At 40.5% G+C, this 27,274-nt stretch overlaps 1 protein-coding gene across 1 annotated transcript in view; it reads right to left on the bottom strand.

Annotated features, from left to right (window-relative positions):
* Positions 1 to 24,214, bottom strand: part of PTPRN2 (protein tyrosine phosphatase receptor type N2) — a gene marked incomplete at both ends in the record, with an annotated part of 667,311 nt that extends 643,097 nt beyond the window's left edge. The window contains one exon of the mRNA XM_082310546.1: positions 24,097 to 24,214. Coding sequence (XP_082166672.1) covers positions 24,097 to 24,214 — 118 coding nt within the window. The remainder of the gene's footprint in view (positions 1 to 24,096) is intronic.
* Positions 24,215 to 27,274: the final 3,060 nt, after the last annotated feature.

Below are 27,274 nucleotides of genomic sequence, written 5' to 3'. Positions count from 1 at the left end.
GCAACTTAAACTGAGCACTACGAGTGACATGTAAGAGAGTGTTACAAGATAACGCTCATTCTTTCTGTTTTTCCTAGAATCATAGAATCGTTAAGGTTGGAAAAGACCCTTAAGATCATCGAGTCCAACCATTAACCTATCACTGCCAAGTCCACCACTAAACCATGTCCTCAAGCACCACGTCTACCCGTCTTTTAAATACCTCCAGGGATGGAGACTCAACCGCTTCCCTGGGCAGCCTGGTCCAGTGCCTGACCACCCTTTCGGTGAAGAAGTTTTTCCTAATATCCAACCTAAACTTCCCCTGGCGCAGCTTGAGGCCGTTTTCAACATAAAACAACTAGATGCTCTCATCTTAGTACTATCTTGATAATAAATAAATCATACAGGTTTTGTTTTGTTGAAACTCTGCTTGAAATGCTGCTACATTACTAAGACAGAACAACAATGAAAGATTTTAGCAAAGTGTATGAAGTTCTGGTGGAAATGAAAACCACTGTCCTCAAGGGAAAAGCTGTCCTTGGAAGAATCCACTCTTCCCAAGACTTGGCCAGATGAAAAGCAAGAACTAGGAAGAAGTCTGATGATAGTTTATTTAAGAAATTATTTCTCTGGTTTACTACTTCAGGATTTGATCTTGTTCCTATTGACTTGAGCATTTTAGGAGCAAGTCCTGAAACATCAATTTAAAAATAGTACAAAGGGAAAAAAAAATAATATTTTCTGTTTAGCACTCGTTATAGTATGAGGACTCCATCCTTTTCTTCTGCAATTTGTACAGAAATAGTAAGTAACATTTAGAAATGCTTAATTAAATGACTACAAGCAATCAATGTAAAAATTATGAATACAAAATAGTCATCCATACCAACTTCCTACAAGTCAACCTATTACAAAATACATTAAAAGAAAACAACACTTCGCAATCAAATAGATTTTAACTGAAGCTGATAAGTATTTTTGTCTTTGTGTGCTGGTATGATTGGCCAGATTTTCTTAGACGCCATTATTTAGAATAAGTAAAAATTGCTTTGTTTTAATCATAACACCACCATAAAACTATTTCACTGTTGAATTAATAGGTACCACCATTCACATTGCATGAACAGTACTGGAACAGTGAAGAAGCAAAAATCTATACAGCATACACTTCACAGTAATGTAATGCACTCTAACGTATGAGATAAACAGACGTGATTGACAGATTTCAAGGTCAGAAAAGACCGTGGTGAGCACATTCTACATTATAAACATCAGACAATGTCATCAAGTATCATCAGGTGGTCGCTGCAATCAGTCCACAATTTCCATTTGAGTAAAAGTATTGCATCATATGCCCCATTTAGGTCAGTTCAATGGCTTATCATCTCAGTGATTAAAAAATACTCATCTTTTAGCGTGAATTTATTCAGCTTCAGCTTTCATTTTCCACCACTCATTATGGTTTTTTTCTTGACGAATTTAACAACTTCCTTCTTTTACCAGAACTCCAAAGCTGCCATCAAGGAAATTCTCCAAATTCTCCTCAGTCCAAACCTCCACGTTTCAAAATCTACTTTTTGTACACATATAGAGAGGGTTTTTATTGCATTGGATCTTATAAATAGGTTTTGTATCATAACCAATAGTAAGTATAATTTTAATAAAAATACCAGGAATATTAATAGCAAGGAGTTTACTACAGATGAGAGAGACAACAAAATAAGAACAAAAAGAAAAATTATTTTCATTTTAATTTGCCTAAGCCACCAACATTCCCACAAACTGACTTATTCAGATATAGGTTTTCCCCAGATCTCTCACTCATTTTGCATAAATGTTATATTTAGAAAAGATAAAGTAAGTTATTTTCAAATGTCAATGAAATAATTACCATCTTCAAATGTGAGCGCCATCCTACTTTTTTAAGAACTCTTTATCATTATGTGCTTTTGGATCACCATCATGTCCAGGCGTTTTCCAGTGGACATGACTAATATGTAGCTTTTGGAAATAGTTTTCTCTCTGTTTCTCTCTTTCTTTCTGAATTTCTCCTGGTCTTGCTCATTCAGTTCCAGTGGTATTTGTTTTGGAGGAGGGTTGCTTATTTGTCCTTTACAAATTATTAGCATATGTACTGTGTATCTATATTAACAGAGAGAATATAAAAGAGTTCATCCTACATAATGAGTGTATGTGACACAGGTCTCAGACGGTTCTCGGTCTTGCTTCATGTTTTTTGTGTAAGTATCAAACTACTTAAAAGTCCCTCTCCGCTGTTCAGACAAGATTTGACTTTGAGAAGCAGAGTTTTTATCAGCAGTCCTCATCCTGCATCTCTGGAGGAACCATTAGGTATCTTGGACTATTAGAGGACCAGGAATCTGGCTAGTGAATGTCTTGTAAACAAGGATATAGGCTTTGAGCTTGATCTGTAGGAGAGTAGTGTTCAGAGCAGAAAACAACTCAAATGTACTTACCTCTGACTGTGTTGCTGAATACATACAGTGCTATATGTTCTGTATTACCTACTCTTTATTAAGAAACAAGAACTTTAAACCACAGTGTATTACCCGACTAAAATCCAGATGAGAGGCAGTCAAAGTGTGTAAAATCCAGGTCTGGTCACCATCTACCAGCATGAGACATAGCTCTTTAACCAGCTGGACCTGTTAAACAGGAATCCTTAGAGACAGTACTGTATGAAATCACCAGGGACCTCACAACCATTCTTGAACTTCAGAGATTTAATTCTTTGCTATTTTTCACCTTCGACAAAAGGAACAGCAATCTCTTGCTGAAACTCCTCCACGCACCATCAATATATGGCCTCTATCTGTGGTACAAATTAGAATTTCCTGTAAGTGTGAGCATATCTTCCAAATAAATTCAAAAAGTGTACCTAAGAGCACTGCAAAATGGCACATGAGAAACAGATAAGAAGGGCATCGGTAGAATTCATTGTTTTCCTAAGCTGAATATTTTCCTCTTTCAATGCTGTATTCTGGAGGTTGACCAACCATACGTAGATTATTTGTTTTATGCAATTTATCAAGAAAGCAGTTGATTTTCTCCTGCCTTTGGCAAACCTGAATCATTACCAGTTCCTCATTTGACATGAAAACGGTTTACGTAAAACCAAGTGTTCCATCCAGAACGATGTAGTTTCTCTGCTGTACTATATTTTGCTTTTACAAAATGTACCACTAGAAACATATCTTATGTGGCAAGATCTTATTTGGAAAATAAAACCAATACATCAATTGATGCAAAGATTGCTCCCGCAGCTGACAATATTATTTCACATTTCTCTTATGTAATGAACAGGGACACTAAATTTAACAGTTAGTGATACAGTATAATCTCCTATCTATATATTTTAAGAAAAAGCTTAGGATCATGAAGTCCAAAAAGAAGCATTCTTCCTCGTTAACTATTCAATACAGCTACAGATCAGAAAGAAAATCACCTTGCAGAAACTTGCTTTCCATAAATAAAAAGCTTTGTATACAGAAATCAAGCTCTGCAGAAATCTTGATTGCAGCAAAATATGTTAATGGTACTACTAAAAAATATAGTGTAAGGTCAAGGAAATTGTAAATCTAATGCTTTTACATCACCATGTTCATTCAAGAATTTTTAAAATTAGTATAAATATCTCATTTACATTGCACCAAGACCAGAGTTGTCACCACAGTTCTCTACTTGGTATGCAAGCATTATCCACATTTTCTGCTCATAAAAAATAAAGAAATGTCATGATTTGCCTAATGTCACATAGCAGGAAACAGAAATCAAATCCTGTTCTATGACCACTTGACATTCAAAGCCCTTCATAATCTGCTTCCTAATATTCCTCTCCTCTCCTGTCACCCCCTCCTCTTTCAACACTCAAACAATTTGAGTCCTCCAACTTCTTGTATTCTTGTTCACTGTTTCCTTTCATGCTGCTAATATATTTGGAGTTCCCTTTCTGAACCAAGATACAGCTTCTCCTTTATTTATTGATGCTTAGCTTAAAACACAGTCCTTCATGACTGTCATGGACCAGCACAGAAGATGTCCCTGGGTGTAACCAATTCTCGGTCCTTACCCATATCTACAGACAACTCTTCAGCCCCTCTAGCCTCGTGCGGTTGGGTTACCAGCACACAGTAACTACGTATCGCTCTTACTCCAATGAGCTAAAAAATCTTTCTTCTTACTACAAGAAAGCATTCACTGTCAGAACTTCAAAATCAGTTAATGTAAACAGCATATTGTTAACCATCTTTATATTACTATTCATTTATGCAATTTCTAAATCCTTGCATTTATTATATTGTCTACCTAATTCGTCAATCCCTTCAGGCTGGAAGTGCATCTTTTCGAAGGTCTTTAAAAATTCCAGCACACTTGGTGGCAACATAAAGTAAATAAGCACTATACAGTTCATTATAGAAATTTGAAATAACAGCAGTATTTCTATATATAAAGTAGTCTACATTTGACGTAAAGACAAGGTTTGTTTTCTAATGAACACAGGTGAAAGAAAAATCCCTAAAAAGTATCTCTGCAATTTTCACAGTACCAAGAAAAGTTAGTACTCTGAGAAAATAAAAGAATATGCTGAATATGAGCAAAGCATCATGAAGCAAATAATCATCAAAAATCATAAAGTCTGTTATACTGTAGAACAAGAAGGAAGGAATGTATTTGCAGTCAAGTGTGTCTGTGCTGGTACATTTGCATGATTATTTTTCATGGCCAACAATTTTTTGAGATTAGAAACAAACTGGAATTTGACTGCATCTTTTCAGTTTAGAGTTAATGATTACTTAGAATTTACTTGGGAAATTCTTATATTTTAATTCTTATTTCAAACAAAAAAAATATCTATAAACAAATCAAGATTACTTAAAAAATTCAAAGGAATTGATTTTTCAAAAATATCGTTTAATCCCAAACTATAATATACTCCATTGCTGTAGAGCTAAAATGTACTTGAAGAAGGAAGACGACTATCATTCTACAGCATTCCTATTACTATGGTTCTCTAAGTTTTAAAAACTTTGCAAGAGAATATATTTGCCTTTTATGCGATATGCTTTTTAGGTACAACAAAGGCACTGGTAAAGATGATAAACTTTAGCATTAAAAAGTACTCTTAAGAGAGAGGATTTGGAAACTATCCCATTTGAAGGTAAGATGCAGATCTCAAGTTTAAAAAGGTCATCAAGATATATTAGAAAGTTTGGATGAGAGCTTATACTCCTCTACACTTCTCTTTTCTCTACACTGCCTCTGTTCACACCATGCTGCTTCTGCAGTTGATGGAAATCTAGTCAGTTTAGCCAAATGTTCCTGGAGTACCATTCATCTCATCCTGAAGCAGGCACGTAAAATAGGTCAGATCAATTATGGCCCATAAGTGCCTCTCTCTTCAATGACTATAAATGGGCCACAGAGTGACTGACTCAACTCCAGACATCTGAAATGAGATGAATCCCACACACCACAACTGTCCTGCAAAAGTTTTCTCAATAAAATAATGTTGAAAAGTTTCTTACCAAAAGGATATTGAAACAAAAGAAAATACAGACTTTTAAATATCTAATCTAATGCAGTCTAATTTCTGAGAAAGTACTAAATTGCTAGAGCTGAAAAAGAATTTGTTGCATGTTGTTATTTATCATAGTGTTTGTCAAAAGGTATAATTTCCAGTCTGGGAATAGGAAATGAAAAATTGAGCAGAACCCATTTTTGCTGTGATTCCCTCTAGAGGACAGATATGTACACATTTTGTGATCTTTTGAAAAAACTGGAGCTTTTGAAAGTACATAAAAACAAACCAATTTTATTGAAACCAGCATACTCTTTGAAGACAGTTGGAAAACAGGTGTTTCAAATCCCCCTTCTAAAGTGTGGCAAAGTCTCATGGATGAGTTCAACAAGGAAGCCTGACCCAGCGACAAGACTGGGGCCTCTGACGCACAGCAGTAGCTCAGCAATTTCCCTCCTGCCCATCATGGGCATAAGAGGATCTGAAGATACAAATTCTAGCATCAGGAGTAGCAAAACCTTCTCTCTGCCCCCAGGCTGACAAACCTGGCAGTTCAGGCTGACAAAGTTCAGTGGTACCTTAAAAAAAATTTTTTTAGTGTTTCAGTATTTTGCCTTCTCGAAAAATAATCTTTTTTAAAATGTTTTATTCCATTAAAACATCTTCATTTTTCATTTTTGTCCTGATATGGAGCAAAAACAAATGTTGAAATATAAGAAGCTCCCATAAGAAAAAAATTCCGAATGTTGAACAGATAAAATCAAAACCTCTTCAAGGAACACTCTCTGCTGCATTTAAGGAGTGAAAGAAAAAAAAATAGTATAGAGGCAGAACCATCCTAAAATATTATTTATTTCCTTGTTCTATTGGCTCCTGTAAAACATAACTTTAGTATCTGTACTGCACTTAGAGTTTTAATCCAATAATCACACAAAACTAATGGCTCAAGAAGTTAAAAATAGCAGCTATATGGTATCTAATAGCCATATTGCACTTGGGAGCAATTTGAGATCTCTTGCTCTTCAAGCAAAAACTCACAATCATTGCTCAAATAACCTGTATACAACAGCCAAAGGTGAGAAAAAACAACAGCCACTTTCTGTCACTGTAGTAATTTTTGGTGAAGAGTTAAATGTATTTATTCTCCTGCATTATCTTTATTTTCAAGAAAGTGATAAATATATATTTATAGGCTTATTTTAGAAGAACAAACCTGTTCTGATAGCTGGAAAATTCAAGGAACTTCTGTTCTGTTTTAAACTGCATATTCAGATAACTACAAGTACTATTACAAGGAACAAAGATGCTTCATTTTACTTAAAATCTCTCACCTTCTTTCTTTAAAGAAGCCTTCAAAAGTTACGCTTCTTTTAACTGAGTGACTTCAAGGTTACAAAATATTAATGGATCTTCCTGAAGCTGAATTGCCTTTTTCATCGCTATTATCATCTTTTGTTTGCTTGTCTCCACATCTGACTATTTTTAAAGACTTTGTTCATTTGTGAAAGTAAACGACGGCAATGAAAAAATGGGTTCAGCTGAGGTTGCAATATCCACCAATCTGGTATAAGATCACGATAAATCAGTAAAATATATGCATACTTCACCTCTTTCTACTTTATTCAATTACATATTTTCTCAGTGCCCTATAGAGCTATTTTCCCTTTAAATTCAGCTTGCTTGCAATTTAATCTTCCCTCACACAGATGTCATGCACAATGGTACACTTCTATTATTTCACACCCATTTGAGGAAAAAAAATCCATTTTCTTCTGTTAATTATATACATATTTCTCTATGTGCAAAATATAGTACCCCAGAATAGTAGCTCACAAATTCTCATAAACTGAATAGCAATGGATCTCACCAGCACTCACGTAAAACCTCCACATTACACAAGTGTTGCAGAAACCACAATTCTACAAATGGCACACATCCTTCTAGAACAGTACTGGACCGTTGTTCCAAAATGAGGCAGATGGGTAACTGATTACTTAAAAACAAGTCTTTAAAACAATAAATAAAACAAATCCTTGTCCTGTTCCTTTCCAATGCCAAGAGCAAAGAAATTCGCTGAAGGGCATACCCAAATCCCATTTACGTTCGGCTACTCAAAAGTCCATGTAACTTGACTTCAACAGCTTTCAGATGCTACCATACAGAACTGCTATGCAGTCTGCAACAGGCAGAAGGCTGAAGTGATGGTATTGCTTAGGTGGGTAGAATGATCCAGGCTCAAAAGCCCATAATACTTGAAATGTGCTTTCCGTTTTGATGTAATATCTTCCCATTCACACTTTCTCATCTGTACTGAAATCCAAAGTATAATGCAAAGGCATGGGTTTTTTCTGCTACCAAAATTAGTTATATACTTTCCATGGCTATGGGAACTCAGCGGGAGTGCTTTGATACAGATTAGAGACTTCTGGCTGGAACACAAGTCTTAAAAAAAAAAAAAAAAACAAAACATTTAACCTAATGTATTTTCTGCCTACAGTGGCAAGAAATACTTAGCATTGTATTAGCAGTTTACTAGCAAAAATCCACTTCATTTTGTTTCTTATAAAATATTAGCATTTCAGGGCCTAATGAGCAAAAATACTAGCGTAATTTTTGATTCACAATTACTGTGACTATACGTTTTTTTTTTCTTTTGAAGAAAGTCTGTGTATATCTGCATCTAGAATATTGGTCCACTTCAGAGTTGTTCTACCATTAGTCAGAATATCCTCAGGACTGCAAGTCTCTTGTCTCCGTCAGTCTGTAGGGGAACACAGGCATTATTCAGGGGGATGCTATTTGTGCTTACTCAGTTTGCTCTAGTCAAAAGTTTATTAGGAGCAAACCATACAAAGCGCCATATCAGATCAGACCAAAATCTGCCTCTGACAGTGGTCAGCAGCAGTTGCTGAAGGAAAGAGGGTAAGAATGGGGCAATACACCATGACCCATGACACTCACCTTGGTATGACCTTCCCATTTGCCAACCATCCGCCACTGTCGGACAACCCTCAGATCTGTCAGGCCTCATACCAGCCTGGAGAGCTGATCCACCAACAGAGATGTGTCCCTCAGCAGAGCCACAGAAAAAGGGAATCATGACTCTATTAATATTTTAAAGCCTCATATAATGGAATGGCAAAATATTACTGCAGGTAAGATTCTTAAAAACAAAAGTCACTATCTGAAATCATCCTTTTCCTCTTTGCACCACTTGACTATTTTTTGACAATTCATTCCAAAAATACATTGAAAAACATTCTTACTGTGAAATCTGGAAAAGATTCAGTCAAGAAGGACACTAAAGCATTTTATCAAATCTGAAAAATATTACTTTACTGTTGCTACAGTAATATCTTCTTAACAAGCCCTTTAAATTTAAACGCTGTCTTAAGAGAGTTCTAGGTCAAGTTAAAAAGCACAGACAAGCTCTTCAGAGGAATCAAGTTTATATTCAGCATGGGTAAGAATGCAACGGAAAAGGTGAACTAAAGTTTTTAGCTATTTCCATAATGACTTCTCACTTGCTGTGGTCTGTCCTACTTTCTTTCCCCTTAGCCACCCAGTAGTCTCTCTTCTGAAGAGAGGATTCTCAATTGCCTCTAAGGGAAAATTCCTAATAATTTTTTATCCTATAGCAACATATCATCTTCATTAAAAAAAAAAAGGTTAGATTTGCAAAAAGATATATTTGCAGATATAAGTTTGCACCTCCGGAGATGAGACCAAGAATAAAAAGCTATTTCCAGTTTCTCACATATGGAGAATAACTACACATAGATAATATATGAACTGAGAAATTCCAGGGTGAATACAAAAATCATTCTTGAGGCACCTGGGGATTATAACAGGAATTTACATTTATTTGTTCTAGAACTACATAATATCTGGTGTTCTCTTGCTGATCTTTAAGGTCCAGAGTTAAAGTCCTTCTTCTGGGAGAGAGTTGGCAATATGCATACTGAGGATCATCTTTGGAAAAGAAGGAACAGCCCCTTTCAGTTTTCATGCAGTTGTAAAGCATCAGTTAGTGGATTTTGGGCACCAATCTGGTTTCAAAGAAATGTTCAGTTAATTTGCATCTTCTCAAATTCAGGTTTTTACAGTCCTTCCCAGATGTCACCAGATGCCTACTCATCGGAGGAGAAAAAAACCCAAAGCTACTAATTCATCCTAAAGTGGTGTGCCATATCATTTTTAAAAAAGTAAATGAAACACACAAAGTATTATTATTGCAGAAGGAACTCCAAATAGCAGATTCAAGAAATTTGAGGAGTTCCTATCTAGTTTCATTTAAAAAAAAACTGTTCTAATTATCTTATTTGGAAATGCCACGAACTCTTTAAGTAACCCTGAAAACGTACACGGGTGACAGTACTATGCAGTTTGTTATTACAGACTTTCCTAGTGTGTGAAATTCTGATGTCGTTACAGTGCTCAATTACCAAAGAAATGAGTGAAAAAAAAGTCCTGATTCTATAAAAATTCAAGGTATAATCAAAACTGCTGTGACCTATTTTTTCCCATGCTGAAAGCAAAAGAGGTGAACAGTCCCATTTACTAAGTGACAATAGCACTTACCTATAGTTAGGCACATGCCTCAGTATTTGCATTGGTAATCAGAACCAAAATTAAACAGACAGACTTAATCACAGCTTTCAGGCAACAAATTATTATAGAAACAGCTCTCCTGTGATTTATGACGTGAAAAAACTGTCATCACAATACCTGACATACGTTATTCACAAATGAAATGTGACTAAAAATAGATTATGAATAAATATAATGTAAAATACTGTGCAATGCACTAGTGTTAAGAAACTACAGAATGAAATTAATCTATTTCCAACCAAGCTTCCAGTTCGCTGATTTTTTATTGACAAAGACTAGGAAAAAGAGATGTTGTATACTGACTCCAACATAACAGAGATTATTATAGTATGCTAACTTCCAGCTTGCCACATCTAAATGCTATTTATTCCTAACACTCTCTCTCTCCCTTTTTTTCTGTTTTTGTGTTTGCCACCGTACCTAGTCTCTATCAGCATTCATTGCTTTCATTTATACACATTTGTATAATTAATTTTTGAAGCTTTACTTTAGAAGAAAGTTATGTATTTTATCTAACATCTATTCAGGAAGTGTTGTATCTGCAGACTGTAAATGGTTTGGTTTGGTTTTTTTTTCACAAATTGGTATTTAGTTGACGTCTGTGCAACCGGGAAGGACTTTCCAAAGTCCTGGCAATGGTGAAGCTGGTCAAACAGAGCTCTGTTAGCACAGCTGATAAGAGCTGAAGGGACTACAAGGATATTGTCAGGTTATGCAGGAAGAAAATTAGAAAGGCAAAGGCCCAGCTAGAACTTAAACTGGCCACTGCAGTGAAGGATAACAAAAAATGTTTTTACAAATATATCAGCAACAAAAGGAGGGCCAGGGAGAATCTCCCTCCTTTGTTGGATGCGGAGGGAAACATTGCCACGAAGGATGAGGAGAAGGCTGAGGTACTTAATGCCTTCTTTGCCTCAGTCTTTAATAGTCAGAGTGGTCATCCTCGGGGTTTTCAGGCCCCTGAGCTGGGAGATGGAGACAGGAAGCAGAATGAAGCCCCAGTCGTCGAAGAGGTGGCAGTCACCGACCCGCTCCTCCACCTGGATGCTCACAAGTCCATGGGACCAGATGGGGTCCACCCAAGGATACTGAGGGAGCTGGCAGAGGAGCTCACCAAGCCACTCTCCACCATTTATCAGCAGTCCTGGTCAACCGGGGAGGTCCCAGATGACTGGAAGTTAGCAAATGTGACGCCCCTCTACAAGAGGGGTCGGAAGGAGGATCCAGGGAACTACAGGCCTGTCAGCCTGACCTTGGTGCCGGGGAAGGTCATGGAGCAGATCATCTTGAGTGCCATTACACGGCACGTACAGGACAACCCGGGGACCAGGCTCAGCCAGCATGAGTTTATGAAAGGGAGGTCCTGCTTCACTAACCCGGTCTCCTTCTATGACAAGGTGACCCGCTTAGTGGATGAGGGGAAGGCTGTGGATGTTGTCTACTTGGACTTTAGCAAGGCCTTTGACACTGTCTCCCACAGCATTCTCCTGGAGAAAGTGACTGCTCATGGCTTGGATAAGTGCACTCTGCGCTGGGTTAAAAACTGGCTGGACGGCCGAGCCCAGAGAGTGGTGGTGAATGGAGTCAAATCCAGTTGGTGGCCGGTCATGAGTGGTGTTCCCCAGGGCTCAGTGTTGGGGCCGGTCCTGTTCAATATCTTCATTGATGATCTGGATGAGGGGATTGAATGCACCCTCAGTAAGTTTGCAGATGACACCAAGTTGGGTGGAAGTGTCGATCTGCTGGAGGGTAGGAAGGCCCTGCAGAGGGACCTGGACAGGCTGGATCGTTGGGCCGGGGCCAACTGTGAGAGGTTCAACAAGGCTCAGTGCCGGGTCCTGCACTTCGGTCACAACAACCCCATGCAACGCTACAGGCTTGGGGAAGAGTGGCTGCAGAGCTGCCTGGCAGAAAAGGACCTGGGGGTGTTGGTCGACAGCCACCTGAACATGAGCCAGCAGTATGCCCAGGTGGCCAAGAGGGCCAATGGCATCCTGGCTTGTATCAGCAATAGTGTGGCCAGCAGGACCAGGGAGGTGATGGTGCCCCTGTACTCGGCACTGGTGAGGCTGCACCTCGAGTACTGTGTTCAGTGTTGGGCCCCTCACTACAAGAAGGACATCGAGGTGCTGGAGCGTGGCCAGAGAAGGGCAATGAAGTTGGTGAAGGGTCTGGAGCACAAGTCTTATGAGGAGAGGCTGAGGGAACTGGGGTTGTTTAGTCTGGAGAAGAGGAGGCTGAGGGGAGACCTTATTGCTCTCTACAACTACCTGAAAGGAGGCTGTAGCGAGGTGGGGGTCGGTCTCTTCTCCCTAGTAACAAGCGATAGGACGAGAGAAAACTGCCTCAAGTTGCGCCAGGGGAAGTTTAGGTTGGATATTAGGAAAAAATTCTTCACTGAAAGAGTAATCAGGCACTGGAACAGGCTGCCCAGGGAAGTGGTTGAGTCCCCATCCCTGAAGGTATTTAAAAGAAGGGTAGATGTGGTGCTCGAGGACATGGTTTAGTGGTGGACTTAGCAGTGTTAGGTTAAAGGTTGGACTCGATGATCTTAAGGGTCTTTTCCAACCTTAAGGATTCTGATTCTATGATTCTATGAATAGAAGGTAGAAAAAATCCCAGGTATGAATGAGTCTTCACTCAACAGAAACCACAGTAGAAAGGTAGATTCTTCACCTCAAGTCAGTACCCATTTTGGAGGATGAAAGGTGACCAAAAAGTAATCCGTCTCTGGGAAATTTCATTAGCTTTCTGATAATTAGGTTAATCTGACAGTCTGGTGAAGCCAAACCAGGATTACAGGTATAAGAATGTTATGTCATCTTTTTCTGCACCTATTTCTTTATATAATATTTTTTTTCTGAACTCTACATAGAGTAGAATACTTGCTTTCTTTTCACTTGTACATGAACATTGTCAACTCACTGACTCAAGTGTGGCTGGCAAACTACAGAACACTACAGCCTCTGTTTTCCAGGGAGTGACAATCCCAAATAAAGTAACGCTCACACCCCATTCTACAGGATCAGGGTTGCAAGATGATGCACAACCAAACCACCAAAGTCCATCCTTCAGCAAAAAGAATTCTCTCAATTGAGAAGAGTTAAGCAGAGTATCTTTGTCAAGTAGCAGGAGAACATGGGCGCTAACAAGTCAAGGCTATCTTCCAGACTGCAAAAGAGACAATGGAAAATCGACTATAAAGAAAATGTTTAAATATTTATTTGCTAATACTCTGTCTTAAATAGAGCTAAACATATTCTATAAAACCAGCTCTAGGCAAGCCCTATTCAAATATTTGATGCCTTAAATCACCTTAAATCCAGGAACCCTGGACTAATATCAGTGATGTCAGAAGGAACTAAACCTGCAACTGTTCTTATTTACACCAAACACAAAAACAACTTCAGGAAAACTGGTGAAGCTATTCATAAAAGGCTGTATTTTATGTACTTCTGTTGATAACAGTCTTCTTGTGCAGTAATGAACTTTTTAATCTGAAAGCAAGTTAGTATTATTCTAATACTGGATGGACAAAAAGAAAGATAATGAATGGCAAGAATCCCACCCTGTTAAAGGACCGTTAAGTGGCCAAACATATGCACACCCAAATTCAGATTCTGGCAGCTTCGTGCAGGGGCTTAGGTGAGGGTCATCCCCCCTTTACATGCAGCACTGTTATATGTAATTTAGTCTCTCTGCCACGAACCTCCCTAAACTGCAAGTAAGAGAAAGAAGCACAACCATGCTCCTTTGAACAACCTGCATAGCCACCCTGTCACTGGGTAGCTGATCATGTCAGAACTCTTCCTTATCTGCTAAACTCTGAAAATAGTTCCATAATCTGAAGATGATAAAGTATTGTTCTAAAATTCTCTCAAGTAATTCTTTAATTAGGAAAGTTTGACAACCGGGTGTGATCAGCTCCTTCATTCAAGCTGAATCAGATCCTTCATAAAAGCTGTGTGTTCTACTTTCTAAAATGTCAGCCATTTGACAGCTGTTTATTCTCAAGCCTGTGTGCTGTGTCCATTTCCTCCTCCCTACTCAGTTATTTACTTTCAGATTATAAACTCGTTAGAGCAGGTGTTACTCAGAGAAACAAAAGCAAATGGACAGAAAAAAAAAAAAAAGCCCTCAATTGTAGATCTTTGTCTTGTTGGGCAGCATAAAACCGACCAGATATAGTACTAAAATGGCCTTCCCATTCTGCTTTTTAAATCCTATTTGATTATAGCTTTATAAATTTTATACTGTCTAAAAATGTGAATGATTGCTTCCAAAGAACATGATTGTTTTATTTTTCTGCAGCTCTTAAGATGGAAATTCAACAGCTAGCACCAGTTAAATTTGTTTTTTCCTTCAAAATTTTTCTTTTCACTATCATTGCATTTATTTTGAATATGCAATCTTTATAGCTGCCCTTTGTGCTTGGAAATCATCCCCTCCATGTAATGTATATTGGTAAATTGTAATTATGAGTTGACCTAGGCAACCAAAATACACCTCCAGATAGGTAGTACTAACAAGAATATTTTAACAACTTTCAAATTTCACTTCATAATTGAGGAAAGGGAAAATTGCAGAATCTGACCCCAGGTTTCAAGGGCAAAAAATACCCAGACATTTCTTAGACATAGATCAAACAAAAATCAAAAATCTAAAAGGAATACCCTGTGCTGAACAATTCGGGCTGGGGGAGGGGTGTACCTCTGCCAGCTGTGTCGCTAACTCCAAGATGTGTTCACCTACCTAAATGCTTGATGATATTTACCTTGGTACCTTGTCTTCATTAATATCCAGCTATTTCCAGAAAGTCATGACAGATGTATAATTCCCAAATTTCCCTTTTCCCCTCCTTTTTTTCTTCCTTTAGGACATAAGTCAGAAGAAGTGGGATAGTCACCGGTGACCACAGCCTTCTCCAACAAATGGAAGGAGTTGCTATAATCCACAGGGTCATATCATGAAAGTAAGAAACAGTGTTTAGCTGAGAAGCTGGGGTGAGGGGCGAGGCCAGGTCACAGAAGTAGTTGGGTATAATATTTTGCTAGTGTAAGTAAGGCATTGCACTGACTACATACTGAGAATACTGAGCTGTGCTAAAATCTAGAAAAAGAAAAAAGATTTTATGAGTAATAGCTCACTGAAGATATTTGATAGCCTAACATCTATCATATCAGATATCACATAAAGCTGAAATATAAACAGCAAGTATATAAAGTATTCTACAATCTAAATTAAAATTATAACAAATCATTTTGCCAAGAGAAATACACCATAATGTATACATTCTTTAAAAAACAGAATAGACATTCACATTCTTTGGTGGTGATTTACCTGCATTAATCAAGGGTTATAATCTTTGATGCCACATTTTTAATTCAGCACAGAAGAGTAAATAGAATTGAATGTCTAACTTACAAATCAACCCTGTCAGGTTAATAGGAGACTATCTTTTATAAGGACACAAGTCAAAATTTCATGCCATGGGAAGCTCAGGGGCAGCAGTGGCATAAACTAATCCTATCCCCAAACCCATCTCCCTGTTGCGATTTTATGGCTGCCAGCACTAATACTAGCACTGTTTTCACTGCTTGTGAGCAAGGCTGTGATTTAGATTCTTTTTTTTTTTGTTTCAGCCAAACCAATATCCTTTACAAAGGCAAGATCAAGCAGTCACTGGCAGGAATGCCATAAACTTTTGTTATTGCCAAACATTCTGTACTGCAAATCTGCAGCCTGATAACAGTTGAAAAAACACTGACAATTTCTTAATACACAAACTCTTTCTCAGGCCTGAAGATGAGGCATGACCTTCCAGGTGAAGTAAAGCAGTTGTCTGAAACAACTGCTCTGAGTTTAACTGAATTGTATTAACCCACTAAAAAGTTGTAGAGAAAAGGTAGCCCTCCTAGCGCAGAGCAGAATATTAAGAAGAGAAGAGGTTATAATATCTTTAGCCCTTTTAGGACAGCAACAGACAGACAGGTAATTATCTCCTGCATAAAAAGGAGAGCAGAAGATTTCTGTGTGCCAGAAATCCAAAATATCTACCAGTTTTTCAGCATCCAGGATTGATTTTGTAAGGTATTTTGTAGAATTTGTTGGGGTTCAAACTTGAAAGATCAAAGATTAAAGGGGGGGGAGGGGTGTTGGCGTTACATGTATCTGGATATTTCCTGACTTTTGTTGAACTTAGTAAATTTATTATAATATGTAGTGTGTGTTTGGTCTCAGTTGCATTGTTTTATATGAGGACATCTGGAAGTATATTACATTCTGGGAGGCACATGTAGCTCTGTGCATTACCTTGTACTTGTTGGCTATGATTTCAAGCTTATGTAACCATCATTGCATGCTGTTAAGCTACAACTGAAAGAAAAGACCTTACACCCACTACAACCAGCTGTACTTCTCATAAAACTTGTACTTACTGATTTTTACACACTAAAATAGCTTGTTTTATCAACGTATTAGTTTGAAGAAAAATAGGTACGCAACGTTAAGTGTGAACTCTCTGTTCAGAGAGACTGTGCATCAACAATGTTGAGTATTTAAGTATGTTTCACTGAAAGAAACTATGGGAAAAAACCACAGACACAGTAATTTACTAAGCTACTTTACTTCTCAAAAATTCTATAAAGTTAAGCCCCTCCAATTTTTTCAGGAAAAAAAGTTCCCTAATTCTTTGATGAGCACAGCTGTTCTCAATGGCATACTGTTATTGGGAATGCTATAGTGTGTTGACGCTATGAAATGGTTGAGATAAAAATAGAGCCCTTCCACCCCCCTAAAGCTCACATAAGAAAACCCAGTAATCCCATGGACACATTAACCTCCGTGCCCTTCGTGCTTTCTCTTGACCGTCCAAAACTAGTATGTCTTCCTGGTCCCCTTCCCTCAGCTCTCCAATACCAGACTCCCCTACCGTTTGTCTATCTTACCTGCAGACCTCCTGCTCATTTACCTGCTTTTTCCCCCTCACTTGCTCATTCCGTTATGCCTGTTTCTTTTCTGTCTCATTCAGAGGTCACCTTCATTTGTTTGCAATTACCAGAGGGTGATTTTCTCAGAGAAATTTTTTTCCAGGACTACTAATACCCTTCAGCTGCCTCACTTGTTTCAGTCCCTTATGTGATAAACCTGCCTGACTACTCACAGGACCTTCCTAAACAGCTTGCTTGCAAGACCTACATATCTCAAAGTCACACCTGTGGTTTTGAAGTAATGTAGTAGGTGATCCTCAACCAACCTAACTTTAGTTTAAGCTACTTCATTAGTCTCACCTCAATGGGGAGAGACAGGTGAATCTGTTTCCAAATGTGCTTACCTCTCTCCAAGTTTAACCTGAGCATCTGATATTTAAATAGCTAAGGTGCAGTACGTACCACACAGGTATTTACAGCCAGATACTCACCCTAGACTGGGCAACATATTGAGACAACACTAAGTAGAAAGCAATAGCTGCATTCAGGGAGACATTTACCTGACCTATGTTAGATATGTACAGTTGGGTAAAATTAATTGAAATTTATAAACTAGATATAGGTTAAAAGGAACCTAGAGTGATTAGCTCAAATAATTACATTTAGTTAGATGAATCCCACGCCTTACATTAAGAGAAATAAATCCTTTCTATTCCCAGAGCAGTTTCTCATAGTCTACGTACATTTCCTGGCTCCATTTTTGCCCCAGCTTTGGCCTAAATGAATGAATTAATATTTCTATTTTGTGAATCCCTTTTCCTTCTTGTCACCTTGCCTCATTTTCTCATGCCTCAAACTGGTCCATTGAACATCTCAGTTTTGCTGCTGCATTTGACTGTCTCTTCCATGAGAAAAAGTAACTCCACCCAATCTTAAGTTTACATCTTTGCAGACCTTATACAATACACTAATCTCCATTCCTGATCTCCAATTCCAATAATTTTACTTCTACTAAACATTTCATTTCTCATTCCCTCTTTTAAACATCCACGTTCCCAACATGCCTCTATTCCTTGGCATCTCTTCTGATTGTTTCCCTGCAAACATGCTCTTCATCTGCATCTTCACCTGCTTATTCTTCATTTGCAAACTGTTCGACCAGCAACAATATTACTTATTGCCTTCCTAGATTTATTAATAATGACCATGCTGAGCCTAAACAAACATACATCCAGCTCAGCATCTTGTCTTTGACGGAGACTAGCAGTGGACTTTGCCTCTTGGATGTTTTCCCTCCTTTACCAATTTTATCACCAAAACCAAATTGATCTTTCCTCCAATCTTTATTGAATGCCCTCCTAAAGCTGCCTGTAAACACCAACACAGATTTTAGCAAGACATTATATATACTGATTTTGTAAGAAGAACTTCAGAGGTTTTATAAAAATTTTAGGCTACAGTGTAAGTGGGATGAGGCCAAAATATATATCGTTTTCAGGAAGTTGGGATATACACTGCCTTTTGGCTTCCACAGGTCTTCTTATGGATTTGGATACATATGACCAACGGTAATGACCTACATCTGAGCTCGGGTTCTTATGCGCTCTTTCCAGCCCATGGAAACCTGATCGACGCAGGAGACCTCAACTCCCTGCTTATCAGTGGGCTCCACTGCCTTCAGGGACTGCAGTTGCCCTTTTCTCACTAATGCCAGTCTCTCCACACTGATGTTTATAAGCATTGCTGTTCACTGTAACCAAGGACACAGGCAACTGCCTATTTATCATTACTGTGTCAACATTAACTACCCTTTGCTGTTTTAGCAGAACTGCCCAAATATTCCAGGATCTAACAACCAGGAGTAACCTAATTTCCTCTCAGTAGGCTGACTGATGGCATGGTATGATGATGATGTGGTATGATGAAGTTTTGGGGACTGGTATTATTCATTGGTAGCAAAAAAAGAAGGAAGACAAGTGGAAATAGTCTCGTTTATTTCACCAAATACAGAGAAATATTGGGGTACATTCAGGTAGGAAGGAGAAATGAGCTTATATTTCCAAAAACTTGTCTGTTTTCTCTCAATTGGTAAACCAAACAAAAAGAAAAAAAATCTCCCTAGAAATCCCATCCTATGAACAACCTTTAGAGCACCCTGCAATGACTTCCTCTTACTGACAGAGAAATAATTCACTTCCTGTCCCTTTGAAACTTTCAACAAAACCAAGTTAGATGGTAGTGAAAAGATACTGCAGAACAGTCATGGCACGATGCCAAAAATATTAATGCATATTCTTACCTTTAATTCAATGGCACTAACAGATAGACATGCCTTGATATCAAGCTATTTTCAAGTTGCTTTCTAACATAACTGATTACTTAAGAAACATTTCTAGGATATACAAAAATACTTTTGACGAAGGGAATCATACAGCTTCCTGCACCGAATCCTTCCCATTCTGAGCACATAGCATTGTCTTAATTAAATTATTTTGTTGATATTTTTTATCATTATATCATAAATTGAACTCCTTCATCAATAATTGCATCAAATCAACGTGATATCAAAATACCTGAGTGCCTATGACAAGTTCCAAATTAATGTAACTGGAAAGTCAGGCAATTTTATCTGCTGAACAGATGGTAACACTGTAATTCCCCTACTTTCTCAGCCAGTCTGCTACAAGCCTCAACCAGCATTTTGATCCAAATGCTTCTGAAGTCAATGGGAAGGTTGACATTGACTTCGGTGAGCTTCAGCTCAGCTCAGAATTGCTGCAAGAAGCAAAATTTCAGTCCCCCAAGACTTGGATCTTCAACACAGTTGACAATGATGGCTGAGAACAACAGTTTTGTTAATTTTGTTATGGTAACACCTATATAACAAGAACTAAACCAAGACATACTTTTTTGCTATTCCCCATGAAACACCCATAGACAAAAGCTCTCTGTGACTACTTCTGTTAGATTGTATTTGAAGCACTGACTGAAAAGCCAAAAAATTTGTATTTTTTCATCCGTCCTACTCTTTATTTCATTCTTTTGTCATTTAAGAATCAACACTGGAGAAATGCTTTCCACCAATGGTAAATGAAGTCCCTGCTCTTGTAATTTCTCACTTCTGATCAACTTTAATCACTTGAAACTCCTAATCCATGTCTAAAATATTTTTTTCAGCTGTTAAACATGCACACCATACTTTTGGTGAAAGTCCTACAATTAACATGCAACATTTTTTAGAAGTCTTTGAGGAAAGTTTCTATCCTCAATTACATTTAAACCCTAGTGAAATGTAAGACACTGTCTTTGCTTACTGTATGTGTCAGGAACTCACAGCTACAGGTTTAGAAGAATATTTCATGTTTATAAGCTGAAATGTGACCGACTCGTCTTTTTGTTAGTTAGTGAAGAACGAAATTCACAGGCATTTGACTTGCAAAAATTTTGCATTTGACTTGCAAAAATTTTGCATATGATGATTTGAATACAACTTTGAAGGAACTTTTACGTGGTGTATGGAACAACTATTTCCAGAAATTTCCACAGCATCTTAATGTACTCATTTAAGAAGAAAATGCAGACCAAAAAACGGGATTGCAGGCAGCACAAAAGATCAAATTATATTGTAAAATTATACTGAAGGTTATAAGCATCACATTAGAGGTCAATGTGAAGGCAGTGCAGCAAGAACATGCTTATTCTCTTTTCTAATACATATGAGGATGGCTTCTGCTGTAAACTATTGGTATTTTAGGACTAATGAACTAATGTGATTAAGAACGCTCACAGTTTACTCTGTTCCCAAGTTCTCTACCTCACCCCGCCTATCTAATATGAAAATAAAATACCACTGCGACTTTCTGAATAGATTAGTCTACTTAAAAAGCTGTACAACTGCATGAAAATACTTTAAGTGTTGGAGCTGCAGTTTTTACTGAAGTAACTGCTTAGTGTTTATTGGAAGGCATTTTAAGTTTAACTGCTTCCTTAGCATAATTATTTGCTAGTAAGAAAATATCTCATTGAAAAAAAAATCCATATAACCATTGCTACAGGAGAAGAATATTCCAGTTCTGTGGAATTTAGCAAACAAACATGTTCAGGATATATTGTTCACAGATTATTATTTTGTAAAACACTTAAAAAGAAGTTCCATAATCTTAAACGGACTGTGTCTTATAAACAACTAAAGATTTATTTAGAATATTAAACTCCCAGCCCCAGTGTTTCATCAAAGACTAATGAACACTGCTATGTACTCAGCTTATTTTTTTCTGCAGAAAAGATAAGAATCTCCCTCCTGGGCTAAACCTGGCCAAAAGACAGAGAGAGGAGAAGGGCTACACTTCTCTTCATTTGTTCATATTTAAAATGCTACTATAGATGTCAAGAAATGGAAGAATATGTGCTTTTGTTGATAATAGCATCTTATAAAAACACCTTCCCACAGGAGCAATCTACAAAGCCTCATGAATTATATAGGCAGAAGAAGCACAAATCCAAATCTTTTATCTTATTTAACTGTAACTTTAAAACTTCCAATTTCTTAAACAAGTTTGTAAGTATGTTACAAAATAAATAGGTCACCATTTGGAGATGATTACTATATTGGAAAGCATAGACAAATGTTGATCAAAAAAAAGAGAAAGAGAATGAAATTGGATGAAAACATCCTATGAAACGGTAAAGGGCGTGAACTTCTGCTTTTGAACCAGGAAGACTTTCTGAAACACTTAATAGGAACGAATTAATAAAAAACTGTTTCTACAATTACATGGCTTTTAAGGCAGTTTCCAGCACATATTATAGAGGTTTCATAACGCATCTGTGTTCAATTTTCAATTAAAGAAGATGGGACTGTGCACAAGAAGAAACCAAATGAGTATCTTCCACCTATAACCACAAATAATCCCAAAACCCAGATACCTTGTAAAATTACAGCTGCATCTCCTGATTGTGTCTAAAAATTGTAGTCTAAAATTGAACAGAATCTATTATAATAAATAGTTTGAACTCAAGATTAATGAGATCTGAAACACTGGTCAATAAAAGAAATAAAGGAACCCTAAGGGAAGTGACAGCTAAAACTGTTTCACTTCCAGCAATGCAAACATTTTCCTGCATCTTGTCAAACACAATAAATCCTTTCCCATCCTTCACAGAGGTCTGAGAGGTATCAGTTAGTTCCCTATCCCAGCAAGAAGGAGAAAGGCTCAGCTTGTTTCACTGCTGCTGAAATATCTCTGAATTATACCTCCCAGACCACCGGGTTCACTATGTAAAATCAAGCCTGCTCTTCCCCCATTGCCTTCCACGTAAGGACAGCCTTAACTGTCAGGCAGGCAGCCTTGCCGAGGCAGAAGCATAGGGAAGCTACAGGGAAGTGGCAAACACAAACATCGTTTTGTAGCTACAACATGCTGAGAAATATTTTGTGACCCAGGCTGATTTGCAGTTCATGTTTAGGGAGAGAGAATCAAAATCTGACTGGATTGAAAGCACAATGTATAGCCTATTGCATTATTAAAGGCAAAAATTACAGCTATTACTTTCAATATTTTTATGCAAGCTTTCTCCTCAGCAGATAAGGAGAAACAGTCTATATCTATAGCAACCAGGAGAGAGGAGGGAGGGATATATCTAGTCCAAACCGTTTCTCCTTAAAACCTTGCATCACTGCCTTCACTACAGCAAGCATTTAATAGCTCATTTTTATTGCCACTTGACTGAAGCCTCATTAGAAACATGGTCAGCTGATTTTAATTCCTTCTTAATAAACAATGTACATGAGGAAGACTGCACTGATACTTCTGTGGAAGGCTTCCTTTGTTTCTTAAAGTGATTCTATTTTTTGTCTTATGAAAAGATTTCTTAGGGACAGCTAGTTTAGCTTTCACTCTCTGATCTCCATAACCACTCTAGGTAGGTACTAAACTGGGAAAAAATACAGAAATTCTCCGATTTATGACCTTCTTGACTTAAAGTGAGTTTCAAAAAGATGCTGTAAGTGAAATGAAACTGACTGTATTAGTAGATATCATTGGAGAAAATTCTGGTGAGCATAGAGCCACGAGTCTCAGTGCAAGGAGCGGACTGCCAGGGAGAGTGGCACAGGAGAACAGCATTGATCTTAAACACACAGAGTTTGTTTTCAGGATCCCTCCCTGGGCGTGGGTCATTTTAGCAGGTGGGGATGTTTATTGCAGACGGTACTGTCTACAAGGGGAGAATGTCTCAACAGAAGGAGGCTGTTTAATGGTCTTCACTGGGCAGCACTGGGTATTTCTGGACACCTCTAAAGCAGCCTTAACCAGGAGCCAGTGCTGACCTGCACCTCCAGCAGAATGAGACACCAGGGAAGGCTGGGCTGCACCTGGGGGTTTGTGGCCTGGGGCTTTCCTGTGGTTTCCAAACATGAGGGCAGTTTAGTGGGCTGAATCCACTAAACTGGCAGGAGGGTTAAATATGTGGAGGCTGGATGCATTTTGGTGACTCCGCACTGGTGGACCTCGACTTTAGGGGCCTCGTGATTGCCTCGGTGGAAGTTTTCGGCATGTGGGGAGACTTGGTGAGACCGGCTCCTCGGAGGCGTCCCCAGAGATCCCGCCGGGACGCGCCGCTGGGGCCCTGGGCCGGCCGCGGGGCGACCGGGGACCGGCGGGGCGAGGCGGGACCCGGGGGGTGTGAGGGGCCGGGAGCCGGCCGTGACGGGCCGGAGGACAGGGACTCTCAGCGGGCAGCCGCGCCACAAGGAGCCGGAGGACGGGGCCCCTCAGCGGGAGCCGGTCGTGAGGGACCAGCGAACGGGGCCCCTTAGCGGGAGCCCGTGAGGGGCCGGAGGACGGGGCCCCTCAGCGGGAGACGGTCGTGAAGCACCGGAGGACGGGCCCCTCACGGGCAGCCGCGCGGGCGCGGCCGCCGGGGGCCTGTCGAGCCGCCTCTGAGGAAGCCCTCGGGCAGCAGCGCAGGGAGCGAGGGGACGGCGCGGCCCCGCTCCCCGTCAGCCCCACGCCTCCCGCCCCTCGCCCCACTCACCGATCCGCGCCTCGGCGGCGGCTCCGGCGGAGGGCGGTTGGCTGCGCGGGGCGGCGGCGAGGACCTGCAGCAGCGGCGGCAGCAGCAGCGGGAGGACGGAGCCGAGCGCCCCCATCATGCCTGGCCCATCGCAGGCGGCTGTCCCGCTCCCCTGCCCGCCGCCGCCAGCCCTCACTCCATGCCGGCCGCCCGCCTGCCCTTTGCCTCCCGCGGCCGCTCCCCGGCTCCGGCGAGCGGCAGCCGCAGCAGATTCAACACCCAGGACAGCGACCAGCGCCGCCTGCCCGCCCCCCAGCCGGCCCCGCCCCGGCCCGGCCCGGCCCGGCCCGCCCGCCCGGCAGGCGCGGAGGGGGGCGCCGCTCGCTGCCGCTCCGCGGCGCCGCCTCCGCGCTCCCCGCTCCCCGCTGCCTGCCCGCCCGGCCCGGGGGAGGGCCCTGCCCTCCCTGCCGGGACCGCGGGGTAGCGGCCCCCCCCTCCGGCGGGGTGAGCGCAGGGGATGTGCCCCGGCCCCTCAACCGCCACGGGCCCTGAGGGAGGCTCCGCCTCGGGCGGGCCGCGATCCTCCGGGCGCTGCCCGACCCCTGCGCCGCCGGGCGAGGGGCAGGGGGATCCTTCCCGCCAGAAGGGCTGTTCGCTTGAATCCCCCGTAAAGATGGCTGCGAATGGGAAGAGGGTTATTAAATGCGCTTGTTCCACGCCAAACCGATTCAGCCCCTGTCAAAGTTTTGTCCTGAAAAACGCACTAGCTCTCTGGCTAGGAGGTGGACTCTGCCTGTGGCCGCCTCAGTGGTGGTTTATTTACCGTTTTTTCCCACATAAAATTACTTGCCATACTGAAGGATTTTCTGAGCCCTCGGGTAAACGCCTCCCACAGCTGAGGTGTGCGTGTTTGCCTGGGAGACGTCCGCACCGGTGACGTGTTTATCCTCCATCTCCTGACCCCGATCCGCTCCACGGGAGCAGGAGCGCTCGGTCTGGGCTGCCGGGACCGAGCAGGAGTCAGGCACGAACCCATTGACTCCCTGCTCGTTCACAGGCTCTCGTTTTCTCACAAACTCGGTGTAATAATATTTAGCCTTTAACACAGCAGTCGCGGTCGCCGAGGTGAAGCAGCGCAGCTGCCGTGCCTCCTGGCAGGGGATGCGTTTTTGAATGGGACAGCCAGCTCCGTGCCACGGTGAGTGGTGGCCGGTCCCAGCCCCCTTCGTCCCCCCGACATCTGCTTCATTCCTCCCTGAAGTTTCAGATTCTGCGGATCATCTTCATGCTTGAAGTAAACGGCTCTAACTATACTCCCTGACATGCTGCGTCCTTGGCTTTAACCAGGTAGTCATGACAGACTCACACTCAAGGTATTTAAAAGGAGTGAAAGTTGTAATACATGAAGTGGCTTTGCCATAGACCAGAAAATTAAATAATGAAAGCCCACAGAACAAACTAACCCTGGAAGAGCGCAGCCGCTCTTCCTTGCTCACCTCAAAGGTGGCAGAGAAACCACCACCAACACGTCCAGACCCGGGTGGACTCCAGGAGTGCAGCCGCCGTGTTGGGACGAGCTGGGACCTGCCGTGGGGCGGTCAGCCCAGCCGGGGCCCGGGCCGGAGCTCTGCCCCCGGCTCTGGGCAGCGGCGCTGGGCGGGGGCTTGCGCGGGGCACTTACGGCTGCCGGTGCCCTGACAGACGGTCGCAGACTTCTCTTGTTCTCTCAGTTTTGCTCTGGGGGAAAAGCGTGAGCCTCTGCAGCGGGGAAAAGGAATCACGGTTTCCAGAGCTGGTGCAAAATCACCTCCTTTCCTGTGTGGTTACGGCTGGTGACTCAGATGCAAAAAAGGGCAATATTTGATTCAGAAAACAGAAATTTCAAAAAAATATATTGATACTGGGTGGTGTTCGCTGGCCCAGAGTTTGCAAAAGGGTTGGATGGTCTTTTCAAGCATTTCTGTCCTTGAGGACTGTTACATGGTTGCTTACATCTTGCAGGGGAGTGGTTTCACTAACCCAAAAGGTCCCTTTACCTCAGGAAAATCAATTTTGACGACTGAAAGAAATCTGAGCACTGAAAGGGGAGAAACAAAAAAGGAGGGAAAAGCATTCTATGGAAAGGACAAGATGAGAAATGAAAGTGCTGAAACATAAATTAGTATATTCTCATGGGTTACGCAAACCATCTGGCTTTAAAAGCTAGTAGCAGGAACAAGGAAAAAGGTCATCCGAATTAGCGAAGAACTGCAAAGCAACTGAAGGTAAGAAAGGAGCAAATGGCAGGCACAGCGAGAGAACAAGTTGTTCATCAAAATACAAAATAGCAGCGATATTACTGGAAGTCATTGCAGCTCTGCACCGAAATATTTGCATAACTCCTGTGAATTTATGATCAAATAGTATGCAGATTTTAAAAGGAAATTAAAATTCTCATAGCCACTCTGTGCAGAGGATTAGGAGAATAATGACATTTGTTCAAATGCGTGTGAAGCAATGTGAAAAATCAAGAGAGAAAGGGCATTCATCCAAGACAGGAAGAAATCCTTGAGTACACAAGGTTAGTAAAGACAGGAGTAAGGTGTCCAGGAAAGAGTAAAGAGTCAATTGGTAGGTGAAGTGGGCATTTGGAAATAACTCAAGTAGCAATTCTCAGGACTATAAAGTGTAAAGCATTCCCTACCTGGTTGCGTTTTACAGTTTTATAGTAGGCTGCACCTAGCAAAGATAGACAGATCTGTCTTAAAGCCCCAGGAAGAGACAGATTGAAGCCAGTGGTATTAGGTATAATGAGTTTTGTTAATGACGTGTAAAAACTGCAAGACTTGAGTCTGTGTGTAAATTAGATTAATAACAATCACAGTGTAAATAACATGTTATGACACATACATGCAGGTTACTTGCTGGTTCACTGTCGTTTTCTCAAGACATTTCTCAGTGCCTAGGTTTTTAATAGTTTGTATAATAAATTAAGCATCGATGTTTAGGTCTACCAACCTTGTGAGATTGTTTTGATTGTGGGTTTTTTTATCGTGTTTTCAATAAGTTTCTGAACTGTGGAAATATATGTCATTTGTGAAAATTACTAAAAAGAAAGAAATTACTAGAAATTACTAGAAATTACTAGAAAGACTAGAAAAATTAGACTCCGTTCTTGAAGTCAGGGATGTTGTGGGACTCCAACAAAACTTTAGGACTT

This window comes from Platalea leucorodia (genome assembly GCF_965183815.1).
Source record: "Platalea leucorodia genome assembly, chromosome: 1".
NCBI classification, from domain to species: domain Eukaryota; kingdom Metazoa; phylum Chordata; class Aves; order Pelecaniformes; family Threskiornithidae; genus Platalea; species Platalea leucorodia.
Note: the sequence above shows the minus strand (reverse complement) of the source record. Positions and strands in the feature narration are given on the sequence as shown.